Source organism: Peromyscus californicus, unplaced genomic scaffold (assembly GCF_007827085.1).
Source record: "Peromyscus californicus insignis strain IS unplaced genomic scaffold, ASM782708v3 Scaffold_4__1_contigs__length_199733344, whole genome shotgun sequence".
In the NCBI taxonomy this organism is placed as follows: domain Eukaryota; kingdom Metazoa; phylum Chordata; class Mammalia; order Rodentia; family Cricetidae; genus Peromyscus; species Peromyscus californicus.
The window spans coordinates 163,072,947-163,086,994 of NW_026294562.1; the positions used below are offsets into that span (position 1 = coordinate 163,072,947).

At 54.2% G+C, this 14,048-nt stretch overlaps 1 protein-coding gene across 4 annotated transcripts in view; it reads right to left on the reverse strand.

Annotated features, from left to right (window-relative positions):
- The window catches only part of Grin2d (glutamate ionotropic receptor NMDA type subunit 2D), a 46,282-nt gene that overhangs the window by 29,310 nt on the left and 2,924 nt on the right, over positions 1-14,048 (reverse strand). For 2 of the 4 annotated variants that reach the window (XM_052714451.1, XM_052714449.1), the window contains 6 exons: positions 11,010-11,491; positions 6,675-7,294; positions 2,508-2,622; positions 2,056-2,267; positions 1,669-1,855; positions 962-1,115 (listed from right to left, as the gene is read on the reverse strand). In XM_052714451.1, coding sequence (XP_052570411.1) covers positions 962-1,115; positions 1,669-1,855; positions 2,056-2,267; positions 2,508-2,622; positions 6,675-7,294; positions 11,010-11,465 — 1,744 coding nt within the window. In that variant the 5' untranslated portion in view covers positions 11,466-11,491. Of the gene's footprint in view, positions 1-961; positions 1,116-1,668; positions 1,856-2,055; positions 2,268-2,507; positions 2,623-6,674; positions 7,295-11,009; positions 12,326-14,048 lie in introns of all 4 variants that reach the window. The other 2 variants (XM_052714452.1, XM_052714450.1) reach the window with 2 other exon arrangements.

Consider the following 14,048-nt stretch of genomic DNA (forward strand, 5'->3'; position numbering starts at 1 on the left):
GTACATCCATATCTTAAAAAACAAAAATCAGCCGGGAGGTAGTGGTGCACATCTTTAGTCCCAGCACTTAGGAGGCAGAAACGAGTGGATCTCTGTGAGTTCAAGGCCAGCCTGATCTATAGAGTGAGTTCTAGGACAGTCAGAGCTACAGAGAGAAACCCTGTCTCAAAAAAAAAAAAAAATATATATATATATGTATACACACACACACACATATATATACACACACACACATATATATGTGTATATATACATATATTTATTATTGGACTGGAGAGATGTATATATATATGTGTGTGTATATATATATATATATATATATATATATATATATACACACACACATATATTTATTATTGGGCTGGAGAGATGGCTGTTTTTCCAGAGGACCGGGGTTGTTCAATTCCCAGCACCCACATGGCAGCTCACAACTGTCTGTGACTCCAGTTCCAGGGGGAGTTGACACCTCCACACAGACATACATGCAGGAAAAACACCAATGCACATAAAATAAAAATAAACCTTTAAGTAAAACAAAACAAAACAAAAAAATCTGGTCGGGTGTGGTGGTACACACCTTTAATCCCAGTACTCAGGAGGCAGAGGCAGGTGGGTCTCTCTGAGTTCTGTGTTCCAGGACAGCCAGAACTACATAGACCCTGTCTGAAAAAACCAAACCAAACCGGAACAACCGTGAGTGCAAACCCAGGATCAGAGCTGTGGAAGGCACTGCAAAGGACGGCTCCTGAGCTCATGCTTACTAAGCTTCCTGTGGAAATCCCTGCCAGGGAAAGTATTCCTCCCACCGTACAGATCAGGAACCTGAAGCTTGGAAGTGATGTCACTCCATGGGAGTCACACACCAGTACAGGAAACCCTGGGATGGGACCCAGGGCCCACGCTGTTGGAGACAGTTGTCCCAGCCTTGGCTAAGTGTGAATCCCTGTCCTGGCTGGCTCACCCAGGAAGGCAGAGGGGGATACAGTGCCATTGCTGCGTGCCACCATGACGCTGATGCCCGTCTCTACAAAGGGGACGGAGAAGTCCACGATCTCGGACCGCTCCTCATTGATGGTAAGAGAACCGATGGCCATGTCCGCACGCTGATAGAACACCTGGGGTGGATCGGGGAGTTGGCAAGGGGAGCAGCTCAGGGGACAGAGGCCAGCGCTGGGCAAAGCCTGACCCTGGGGGACAGTGATGATGTGGGAGACAGGCTAGGAGGTCTGGCTGATGAGTGAGGAAGGGAACAGAGGGGCGGGGGAAGTAAGGGAGAGAAAGCAGAAGCAGGAGCAGGTCTCCTCTACCCCACCCACTGTCCACTTCACTTGCTTAAGGCCTAGGGATCCAGCCTCCCAACCCCGCCCCCTTCTTGGAGTTCCACCCTTCAAAAGCCCTCCCCACGAATTCTACCACCCACGCCCACCTCCCAGGAGTTCCACTCCTAGCCCCTTCTCCAAGGACCCTTCTGACCACCTCAGAACTTGCAGTTCTCTTGGCCCCACCCCTGAAGATGCCCTCAGCCTGGGACCCCCGCTTCAGGCAGCGCCCTTACCAAGCCCAGCCTTCTCCTTTGGCCACGCCCCCTGCTCCAGGACGCCCTCCTCTTGGCCCCTGTCCCTAGGATCCTCAGATTCCTCTCCTGCAGGTTCTGTCCCCGCCTCTTACCTCACCAATCATGCCATTCCAGACACCATCGATCTTCTTGCCATGCTTGCCGTTCGTGACCAGGTAGAGGTCATAGCTGAAACCGATGGTATGCGCCAGCCTCTTCAGAATGTCGATGCAGAAACCCTTGCAGCACCTCTTCTCCGGGCGGGGGGCGTCAGGCGGAGGGCTGCGGGGAGCGACCAGGCTTGGAGAGGTTGGGGACCACTGTTAGGCTCTCCCACGAGGTGGGACAAGCAGCAGCTAAAACTACAGCTAGTGCTTTCTTGGGAGCTTGAAGCTTAAGAATTCCTTGGCATCCCCTAGGTCACCCAGGCTGGGGCCTGACCTGCTGTGCTTTGGGGGAGGAGGGTTCTGAGGCTGAAACATCTGGATCGGGGCTGTCACCTGTGGGTACGGTTGAGCTGGCTCCGGCAGGGGACTGAGTCTCTAATGCAAGTGCCGCTGATGGGGTCTGCAGGCTCCACAATGACAAAGGGTCTCTCCTCCAACGTGGCCACAGTGAGGTGCTGTGTGTCATCCACTGGCTGCAGGAAGCGGCCGTAGCGGGACCATAGCGGGTACTTGAGGCGGAGGGTCTGCTGTTCCCAGCTGCCCACCTTGGGGGGGAAAAAAAGGCATGTCTTGCTTCCTGGGGGCATTCCAGGGTGTCATGGCTTTCTGGGACTGTGGGTCCCAACTTCCAGAATCCAGATTGCTTGCTTCTTCCTTCGTCAGACCAGAACCTGGGCCTTCAACTCTGACTTTCCATAGGACCTCAGAGTCTAGACCTGTTTCTCCTCCCTCAGATCCAGGGTCCAGGTGCTCTCCCACAGATGCCTGGAGTCTGGGCCACTCACCACTTCCCATGTCCTGTCTCTGGTGAGGGAGATGACCACCAGTGAAGGGTTCACCAGAAAGCCATCTTCATTGAAGGAGTAGTCTCGGTTATCCCAGGTGATGTTCATGAAGTACCTGCCCAGGAGAAAGGGAGGGGCCCCATGAGGACCTGGGCTGGGTCCCTTGGTTGCTGGGGGCTGAGTCTCTTCTATTGCCAGCCACAGTCTTCACCTTTGAGTCCCCTCTTCGTTGCCAGAACCTCCAGGCCCAGGTCCCACACCCTCAGCTTGGTGCTGATACCTTAACGTCCTTGCATGCCATGGTTTCTTTCTCCTGTCCCTGAAACTCCCTATCCGATGCCTTCCCGCCTGAAAACTCTTAGCAGCACTAAATGCAGTGTCACTTGGAATCTGGGGAGAGTTCACTGCCTCCAGGCCTTTGCAAGGGCTGTGCTGTACCTATAAAACCTCTCTCTCATCTTGACCAGCTCTGATAGGTTGTAAATACTCAGTTCAAATATCCCTTCTCCTGGGATGAAGCTTCCTGGCATCTCTGGGCTCCTAAACATTGTCACTGTGCTGAGTACGACATGCTCTCATACCTGGGCATCTCTGGGCTCCTAAACATCGTCACTGTGCCGAGTACGGCATGCTCTCACACCTGGGCATCTCTGGGCTCCTAAACATCGTCACTGTGCCGAGTACGGCATGCTCTCACACCTGGGCATCTCGGGCTCCTAAACATCGTCACTGTGCCGAATACGGCATGCTCTCACACCATCTCTCTAGTCGGCTGCTCCGGGTCCCTCCATCTAGGCTACCAAGTCCCGTTCTTCCTTCCCCACCTGTCCTCCACCCCAAGAGTCCTGGCACCTCCCCCGGCCTCCTGCCTGGCCTTCCAGTCCATATCCCACCCCAGAGAAGTCTTTCTATACCTAAAGCTGATTCTAGGCCAGCCTCCTCTCCTCAGGACTTGCCTTTGGCTCCCAGAATCCCAGAATAGAGTCTTAAGCCATACAACTGTGCACACAAGGCAAAGCTTTGGTCCCACCCACCTTCCTGACCTCATTACCTGTTATCTGTTCTGTGCTACGAAGGCTCCGTGTTTGCCTGTCCCCCCAACCCCCTTGGGTCTTTCTACGTGTTTTGATCACACCTGGAATGAATGTCCTCCATATCTGGTGGACGTGCTGAGCACCCTTAGACTGAAGCTGACCTGGAGGCCCTGCCTGTGTCTCCTTTGGGCCATTCCATCCCATCCACACAGATGGCTGAAGAATAATGGGCTTCAGGCCTTGCTCTTCCCTCTATTTACTCAGCTCTTCCAGTGCTCAGCTCCAACTACGTACAATGATTTTAAAGAAATGTACGTGTATGCGTGTGTGCCTGAGTGTATTTATGTGTTCCACATGTGTCCAGGGTCCCAGAAGAGAGTATTGCAGCCCCAGAACTCACTTCTCTCTCTCTCTCTCTCTCTCTCTCTCTCTCTCTCTCTCTCTCTCTCTCTCTCTCTCTCTCTCTCTCTCTCTCTCTCTCTCGCACGCGTGCGTATATGTTTGTGAGCTACCCAATATGGGCATTGGGAACCCAACCTGGGTCCTCTGCAAGAGCAGAAAGTGCTCTCAACGCTGAGTCATCTCTCCAGCTCTTCCCCCATCTATATCATTTTAACCTCTAAGTTTTACCTGCCTGATATGATCTAACCCCTAAGCCTTTTGTCTCACACGCCCCCATTTTATTTTCCTCTCAGAGGCTGCCACCTGTGGACAGTTCTTTCTTTTCTTGCCTATTCACTACATGCCCCTCTTCCCCACTCTCCCTCATTAGACTGTTAGCTATGTGAGAGCAGGGGATTTGGGTGACTATTTTTCTTTCAGTTTTTTGAGTCAGGGTCTCTATCTATCATCTATCTATCTGCCTCTCATATATGGGTACATATGCTGCTCATACATATATAAGTATGTATGTATATGTATATATCTTTGGCTAGCCTGGAACTCACTATCTAGACCAGACTAGTCCTGAACTCAGAGCTCTGCCTGAGTTCTGAGATTAAAGGAGTATACTACCATACCCAACTTTATTTGATTCTTTTGTGCCAAAGCAGTGCTAGGCACATAGATTCTCAGGAAAAGGTTTTTCAGTGGATGGAAGTTTGGCCAGTAGTTCATCCCTAGGTCTCAGTTCAGGATTCTTTCCCCCCGGAAACCTCCCTGACACTACATCTTACCCCCCAGTTACGCAGCCTGTATTGGGAGGTTGATTCTCACCAACCAGTTTCCTCTTGGGATGCTGTTTTACAGTGAGACCCGTAGGTTCTAAAATTATGAAGGAGAAATTATGTATTAAGATCTGAACAGAGGCTGGGAAAGGTAAGCCTGTGTGTGTGTGTGTGTGTGTGTGTGTGTGTGTGTGTGTGTGTGTGTGTGTGTGCAGAATCAGAAAGACGAAAACATTAGATGAAAGAGTAGCTGGCCCGGACTTGGCCTCAATTCCTGAAGTCTGTCTGTTCTGTGCATGTTTATCTTTCCAATGAACCCTCTTTCTCCTGGGGAAATTTAAACGAGACTGCTTTTTGTAACCAAAAATGTCCTGGTTGGGCAGGTTTCCTCCCCCATGCTCCCTAAGGCTGCTGTTATCTCCATTACTGCAAGCCTCACACTGTGTGGCCATTATTCCCATCCCTGTATGTCACCTCTTTAGGCCCTTGCATTCTTTGAAGACGTCTGTGGTCTTATTCATCCCTGTGTTCCCAGGGCCCAGCATGAGCTCTAGTTCCTAGCAGGCGCTCAGTATTTATGAACACAGGATGCTTCTCTCACCCTCTTGTTCTGGGGTCCTGATTCCCAAGTCAGTTGTCCATTCTCCTCCCTTAGGTTCCCCCAGACTCAACCGGGCTCAGGGTCCATGGCCTTCCTTCTGCTGCTCCGTCAGCACATGGACTGTGTTCCCCACTCCCAAAGCTCCCCATGGAAGGGATGCTGTCACACCAGTTTTCTTCTAACATCACAGTGTGTAAGCTGGACCCATGGCCGCAACAAGGGTGGACACACCCAGCACTCTGCAGTCCATGCAGGCTACATGCAGGGGTGGTATTAAAATATCTAACAGTCAGCACGGCACAGCCACTAGCCAATCAGAATGGGAGTCGAGCTAATCAGCACAGATGTTTAACTAATCAGAATGGATGTGCCTTGAACAAGCAGTATGTCAGTCCTGACCACGTGACAATGTTCTCAGTAATAAGAGGTGGGACCTGTGCCCTCCACATTACTTGACGTTGCTTTTCCTTTGCTATGTCGTCCTCCCTTCCCTAGACCAGACTTATCTGCCATGCCTACAACCCAGCTTCTACTGTGCCAAGAGTAGAAAAACAGAATTGGCACGTGGAGCCCATCTCCTGACAACCAGGACTGCCAGACACTCATCTCCGGGAGGTTACATGACAGAGGAAAAACTTCTGCCTCGCACGGGCCACTCCATCAATGCGTCTTTTTATCACCGAGACTCATCTCGTGGTGGTGGTTTTCTTGTCCAGGGTAAGTTCTATCGGTTGCACTGCTTTTACTTACAAACAAGCAAACAAACCCAGAAGCTGCCAATTAGAACACGATAACTGGTTGATCTTAAGACATACCTTGATTTCAAAGACATTAAAATATAAAAAAAAAATTGGGTATTTCTTTTTAGATATTTTAGCCTTGTTTCCTGCCCCCATCTTCAGAGTGCTGGGATGACAAGTCTATACTGCCACACTGAACTAAAGTTACACATTTCCATTTTTTTTTTTCGAGACAAGGTTTCTCTGTGTAGTTTTGGTGCCTGTCCTGGAGCTCACTCTGTAGACCAGGCTGGCCTCGAACTCACAGAGATCTGCCTGGCTCTGCCTCACATTTCGATTTTGAGACAGGGTCTCATACAGCCCAGGCTGGCCTCCAAGTGGATATGCAGACAAGGATGACCCTGAACTCCTGCCTCCTGAAGTACCTAAGATTGCAGTCTCCCACCAGCCTTAAAGTCGTGGAACAGTGGTAATAAAGTCTTTGTACACTAGGTGCCTTCTAAATAACCTGGTGAAATCGCAGAAGGGCCACTCGGTTGTGCCCGTTTTACAGAAAAGGAAATGAGCCAGGATGAGCTCCATCCCAGGTCACTCATTACTGAGCACTGCAAGTGTTCCCCAATCACCTGTGCAGACTCTCCCCGCGGTGGGTGCGATTCTGGGCGCGGCAGTCATGGCCCAGCTCAGGCAGGAAGCCATAGTCTCGCAGCAGGGCTTGGGCGCCTCTGGCCACCACCGCCACACCAGCAGCCACTCGATGTGCCAAGTCGTCACGCCAGCCAGCAGAGCGCACTGCGAACAGCCCCGCAGGCAGTGGGGCGCCTCCTGGCAGAAGAAGAGGCTCCCCAGGGACCCCGGAGCCCCCGCCTCCAGCCAGCTGGGGTCCCACCATGAACCAGACGTAGCCAGGCCCAGTGAGGCCAGCCTCTTCTGCGGCCCGGAAAACAGGCTCTGCTTCCTCGCGGGCGCAGAAGAGCAGGCGGATCTGCGCGCTGACGCTCCGGAGCTGTGCGCCCAGGACGGCCTCACCAGCCCCGGGGTCCAGTGTCAACGCTCCTCGATGCTCCCAGCCCACCAGGCTGCCATCAGTCAGCACCTCGATGTATGACAAGAAGGCCCGATGGCCTGGGGCACGCGTGGTCACTGCCACAAAGGATGTCCAGTCGTACTCCTCCAGCACCTCAAAAATGACCTGCAGCTGCTGCTCTGTGGAGGAGCCGAGCTGCAGGAAGGTGGAGCCCTTCTCCTGCGGGAACAGGGAGGACCAGTGAGCAGACCACAGCGGCCTGAGCCCCTGGCACCACAGCTTCCACTACGGCTGCTTACCAGGCCTGGCTGCTTTTCCTTCTGCAGCACTGGCTTCGTCGGGGCTATGTTTAACCACATAACTGAGTTCTTCCAGGCTCACCTAAAAAACTCACCCTGAACCTTACTCTCATGTCTGAGGGCAGCTGTAGAGACCCAGAAGAAAACTCTGAAGGCCTAGGGTCTCCCAGTCACAGGAGGGGTGGAGCCTGTGCCACTCAGCACATGGAGCAATACCTCCAGTGAGGTCGCCCCGTTTGGAGTTTGTATGAATGAGAAACAACTTACTGGGGTGAGCTGCTGAGGGTTGAGGGTTTATCTATGGCAGCATGTGATATCACCACCATGAATTCACCCCACATCTTCCCAGCGTCCACCGAGGCACCCTAGCCCCATTTGCAATGAGCAAGACCACAAGACAGCATGCAGTGAGGATGCTGAAGGGTGCCCTTCCTCCCAAGTGGAGTAGACTGTCCCTTTAATTTCCCTCCTGCCCCCATGTCCCCCATTTCTGTCTCCCTTTGTTGGCCTCTGTTCCTCAGTCAGAACCCTACATAAATGTAAGCGGTCTTTATGGTGTTCTCTTTCTTTTTCTGTCCACACTCCCTAGCAAAGGTCATTGAGCACCATGGGTTTAAATATTGTCTCTAGCACTATCCAGTATGGTGGCCACTAGCGATGTGTAGCTATTCAAATTAAAATTAAACTGAAAAAAGAAATATAGTTCCTCAGCTGCACCATGCAAGTGCTCAGCAGCCACCTGTGGCTTTGCAGCTGCCTGCTGGATAGAGCAGACACAGTCCATCTTCATCGCTGCAGGAAGTTCTGTGCAGTGTGCCCAAGGCTCTATCTTTGGTTACAACTGTTCCCGTGAGCTCCAGACAAAGCCATCCCACTTTCTAGTCACCATCCGCAGACCAGGATTTCCACAAGTATCTCGGGAACTTGCATGTCAAAAGCAGATTTCCTGACTCTTCACAAGCCTCCTCTTCTTTGCACCCCCAAGCCAGAACCCCCCCTCCTCCCCTCCAGGATCTCATATATCATCAACTATACAATAGAAGTGACCCGAACTCCTGCTGCTCTGTCCCCTCCTGAGTGCTGGGATTACTGAATGCACCACTACATCCGGTTTACATGGTGCTGGGGTGGAGCTCAGGACCTCATTCACGCCAGGCAAGCACTAAAGCAGCTAAACTACAGCCCCAGCTCCATCCTCTCCTTGTTCCCCTCATGCTTCCCTCCAGGCCACTTCCAAGACGTCCTGGCTGCATGCTCTCACTAATCCTAGCTATCTGATGACCCCCAGCCCCATCTCCTCACCATCGCGATTGCACTCGCCTAGACATCTGCAGCTCTCTGGCACATTTCTGCTTCCATTCTCATGCCTTTTGTTTGTTCTCCGAACAGAACCAAAGTGATCGTTTCAGAATATTAATTGGAACGCATCTCTTCTCAATTGAAAAGCTTCCAATGGTTCTCCTCTAGGATCAAAGCTAAAGAAAGTCCCCACTGTGGCCCAGGCACAAAGCCCTACACGAGCAACCCCCAGTGCCCGTCTGAGCTCATCTTCTGCTCCCCAGCTCTGCATCGGCTGCAGCCCTCTACCTTGTTCTTTCTCACACACAGAATGCTTCTTCTAAGCCTTGCCCTTAGCAGTTGTACCTCCTGGGGACACATTCCCCAGATCCTCCATGCCTAGCTACCCCCCATCATCTTTCTGGGCCAGCACAGACACCACCTCCTCAGGAGGCCTCTCTTGATTACCATCCAGTGGAGCCTTAGCCTCAGTTATTACGGGTTTCCCTTAGGGCAGATTTCACTACCCGAGTGCAAGTTCCATTATGACCCAGCCTCCCCCAACTCAGTTTTATAATCCTGAACTTAAACAAGCCCCAGGCCTCACAAGCCTTCCTGCAACTACCAGGAAACAGCCATCAGATTTCTCCTTTGGCATGTGCCAGTGGTTTGATGCTGGGTACAAGACAGCTGTCCTGAGAAAAGGGGGCTTCCCAGCATGCAGTGGAGACTCACAGAGGACCTCATCCACCAGCAGGGTGTGGCTATAAAGGGACTAGGTCCTGGCACTCATTGTAGCATAGCTGGGGTAGTGAGGGTCACATCTTCTCTCACCCAAGGACAGTGAGGGAACTACATGTGTCTCTGAAGGTGATAGGCTGCACACAGAGTGGATAACGGTGTTCAGTGGGTCACACTCAGCAGCAATGGAGGCACAAGGGACCATGTATGTCAGTGTTCCATTGAGGCATCAGCCAGGCCTACAAATCAAGCCAAGAACAAGGATGTTGGACAGAAGTCTTTCCCACAATGTTTTGGACAGACCCGCGAGTCCTAGGATGCAATAGTGATCCAGGTATAATGCCAAAGGTCTTCCTAGCTGGGAACTGACCGGTTTAGGTTCCATCCACCCAGGTGGCTCCATCCTCCAGCCAATCCCACTTCTCTGTTTCACTTGCTCCACCTCCAATACGTCCCTTCTTAGGCTTCATCTTTCTAGTCTGCAAACTTCTGGAGCACCAAAAGTCCACTACAACCCACTGGCCCAGGCCTCTGGAGGCAGGCCTGTCTTCAGGACTGGCACTAGTCTCCCAGGCTGAGCTTGTTCCTTCTTGAACCCAGTTCAGGATCCTCATGCCATACTTTCACATGCTCCTTCTCAAACCCCACTCCAAGGGCCTACTTCCTCTTGGTAAAGTCCTTTCATTACATTGCTTGGACCTAGTCTACCCTCACCCTCTCTGCTGGACCCCTCTCTCCTTCCTTGAGCACTAGATCTGTTCTTGGGCCTGGTCTACCCTCAGCCCTCTCTGCTGGACCCCTCTCTCCTTCCTTGAGCACTAGATCTGTTCTTGGGCCTGGTCTACCCTCAGCCCTCTCTGCTGGATCCCTCTCTCCTTCCTTGAGCACTAGATCTGTTCTTGGGCCTGGTCCTGCCATTCATCAGCCCACCTCTCAGAACGAATAGCTCTGCTCTCATTCCTAGACCTCTAGACGACATCCTTCAGCCGAGCCATCCTCCATGCCTCTTCTCCCATGGTCCCCTGACCTGCTGTCCTGGACCCCACTTCCTCACTAGACTCTATCTCTTTCTGAACCTCATTCCTTTCCAACTGACTCTTTCCCTCATTGGTCCAAGACCCATAACTCTAGTTTCTGACCCTGTTGCCTCTCATTAAAATCTATCTCTTCTGCCACTGGTTCTTCCTCAGTCCTCACTTGGAGCTCACTTCCTCCCTGGTTATCTGACTTTTGTAGCTGATCACCGGAAGGCGCTGTGACCCCTCTAGAGCACACCCCTCCAATTCAGATTCCACCCTATCTAGACTTGACTCTTATCACCAACGTGCCAACTGACCAACGGACAGCCCCGCCCCCAGGGACGCTCCCCGGCCTTATAAGCCCCCCAAACCTCGATGAAACTGGCTCCAAAGCTATCATAGGTTCGCCTCTCAAAGCCTGCCTCTCAAGAGTCTTGCCCTTCAGCCTCTCTCCTCTAGGCACTGCTACTCGACGAACGTCCCCACCCCAAGTCAATCTAGACTATGTCCCATCCCCGCCCCCGAGCCGCAAGGCCCCGCCCCCGAGCCGCAAGGCCCCGCCCCGCGGCCGGCCCGCCCCCCCGCGGTCGCGCGCACCTTGGGCGTGAGCACGAGCGCGGCGCCGCCGTGCACGGCCACGATGGGCAGCGAGGTCTGCGCCGACAGGAAGTCGAGAATGGGCGCGACGGCGGGCGCGCGCGAGTCGTCCTCGAACACCACGCCGTGCACGCGCAGCCCCGACAGCAGGTCGCAGAGCTGCAGCACAAGGCTGCGAGGGTCCGAGCCGTTGAGCACCAGCGCCACTGGCCGCACGTCCAGGCCCGGGCTGCGAACTGCCGCCGCCACGGCCGGGCCCAGGCGCGCCGCCTCGGCCGCGTATGCGGGGCCAGAGAAGACCAGCGCCACGTTGAGCGGCCGCGCCCCGCCCGTGCCCCCGCCGGCCGCGCCCGGCCCCGGCGCCTCCTCCGGGAAGGGGCTGGCGCACGCCAGTGCCAGCAGCAGCAACATCTTAGCGGGGCCCCGAGGGCCGTGGGGGCCACCGGCGCCGCGCATCGCCTGCGGGCCCCGCCGGGCGGCCTCTGCGCGGACGGGAGGCGAGGGCAGAGCCCGAGGGGGAGCACGGGAGAGACGGGACGAGAGGGGAAGGTTGGGTGATGGAGAAGAGGGAGGGGCAGACACGGAGAGAAACACGGAGAGATGCGGGACAGAGATAAAGGGAGACGGAGACAGAAGGAGGAGACAGAGATCGAGAAACGGAGATGGGGAAGGTGACAGAGACAGTGGGATCCAGATAGTGAGAGAAGACGCCGAGTCAGGAGGAGAGGGGAAAGTTGGGTGAGAGACAGAGAGACAGCAGCATAGAGAGAAACAGATGAAGAGAGAGAGAGAGAGACAGGAGGAATGGAGAGATAGACACAGACCAGAGACAAGAAGAGACAGCGGGAAAGGCAGTGGAGGGAGTGGAAGGGAAAGATGGAATCCAAATAGAGGGAGGGGTGGGGGGGGAAGATGGAGGAATGGAATGTGGGAACCAGGAGACACAAAGGCGGGAGGGGGTGAGTAATGGGGTCAGGGAAGATACGGAGGGAAGGAGACAGGGATGGAGTGGACAGTGGTCATTCCGATGGGAAAGAGACCCAGAGATGGGACAAAAACAGGAACAGACCAGAGTGAGGCCAAAGGAGAGGGGGACAGTCAGAAATGGTCAGGGAAGGAGTAAGGAGAGATGGAAGGAGAGGCTCAGATGGACACAGACCCAAGAGAAGGACCAAGCGAGAGGATGGTGGTGAGGCAAGGAGAGAGGAAGAGATAAATGCAGGGAGGCGGAGAGATGAGAAAGTTGGGGGGCATAGAAGGCAAGCCCGGAATTGGAAGGCAGGGACCCACAGCCACCCAGAGTCAGGCAAACCAACCTCAGGAAGAAGGAATGGAGATGGAGGAAAGCCGGCAGAGCAAATGAAATACGGAGAAGACAGAAATAGCGAGGCAAGGCAGAGACCCAGACCCCCACCCGGGAGGTGCCCGGCACAGACATGAAAGCAAGGCAGAGCCAGGTGGCAGAGAGAATGAGAATAGAGGGAAGAAAGTAAGGGGGGAATGAGAGAGGAGAAGGGGTCAGGGCGTGGGGAGAGAAAGGGAAAAATTAGTGGGGTATACAAGGAGAGAAAATACCCACCACCCCAGCCATTCTTAGCCCCTCCTCCTGTCCCTGCCCCCTCACTTTCATTCTTGATGAAACTGAGTCACAGGCCAGTCTTGGGGTGGGGGCACAGCTGTGGAGCACTGGTTGGGGGGGGGGGTCCCTGGCTTCCAGCCCAGAGCAATTTAGTAAATTAAAGGAAGAGTGTTGCCTCCGGTGCCCCCTGTTGAATACTAGTTGCCTGGGGTGGGTGGCTAAAACCCCAGGCTCCTGGGTACTAGGTCTGTGGAGGAGGCCCCGGGGGGGCCTGATCTCTGCTCCCAGAAAGCACCAAGGCCTGCACCGGGGGCTTCCCGAATGGGTCAGGGTCCAGATACAGAAGGGTTCTCTCTTGGCTGTCAGTCTCCTGTCTGGTTGCCATGGTAGCACAGGCTTGTCCATTCTAGACAGCAAGGGTTGGGGCAGAGGCCCACACCCCCTACCCTGCCTGGAAACCTCATTCTCCAAACTGCCGTCCCACCTTTCTGGAGGTCCTGAGCCCCTGTCTCCCCTGGGAAGGGGGTGCCCCCTCCTGCAGGCCATGCCTCCTCCTGTCTCTCCTCTCCATTGCCTTTCCTTCCCTAAGCAGCTGGCTCAGTCCGTGCTCAGAATAGCCCCCCCCTCCTCCCCAAAATAACGCACAGCTGTGGCCTGGCCCCTGCGGGGTTAATACTGGCTCTCCTCTCCCTTCCTGGTGGCTGCTCAGCCATCAGCCCCTCCTTCGCTTCTCAGACCCTGGCCTCTGCATTTTTGGGGTCCAAGGTCCTTGTCACTGTGAGGCCTAGGAGGGCAGCCTCAGCCTCACCCCTGCCAGGAGGCAGAGCTCTCCCATAAAGGACTCCTGAGGGCAACCTTTCTACCCAGCCCTCTTACCCCGGGATCAGTCTCCTGAAGGCAAAGTCCCCAGAGCTCACAACAGGGTTGCCAAAGTCCATTTCGACCTCCGCCTCATGAGTTTAGCCATGCACTTCCATCCCCACAGGGGCCTAAGAAGCGACTCCCCCAGCCTGCCCTGTCAAGAGTCCTGGCCCTCCTTTCTCTCATAGGTGCCCTCCCTAAATTCCCGACTGAAGACTTGGCCAGGCAGGTACCCCCACTCCCCCAGCATGTAGAGCAACCATTTCTTTCCCAGGACCCAGGGATCCTGGCCTCCTGCCCCAACTGGGAATCTTGGTTCCTGTCTTGTACTCCTTTAAGGAACCCCCCTTTTTTTGCCTCAGACCCCATCAGTCCCAACATCTTGCTGCCCACTAGCTCTGGCCTTCCCAGGTGCTCCTCTTCTGTCTTGTCCAGAGCGTAAGGAGGAAGAGGGTCTCTGTCTCCATTGGCCCCCTAACCCACTATGGGGATGGGGAGAGGCTTTGGTCAGCAGCTCCCCTTCCTTGTGCTGCAGAAAGCTTCCTGTCCCCCACTGCATACACACACAAGCCAGTGTCTCCCCATCCCAACCCTGGAAG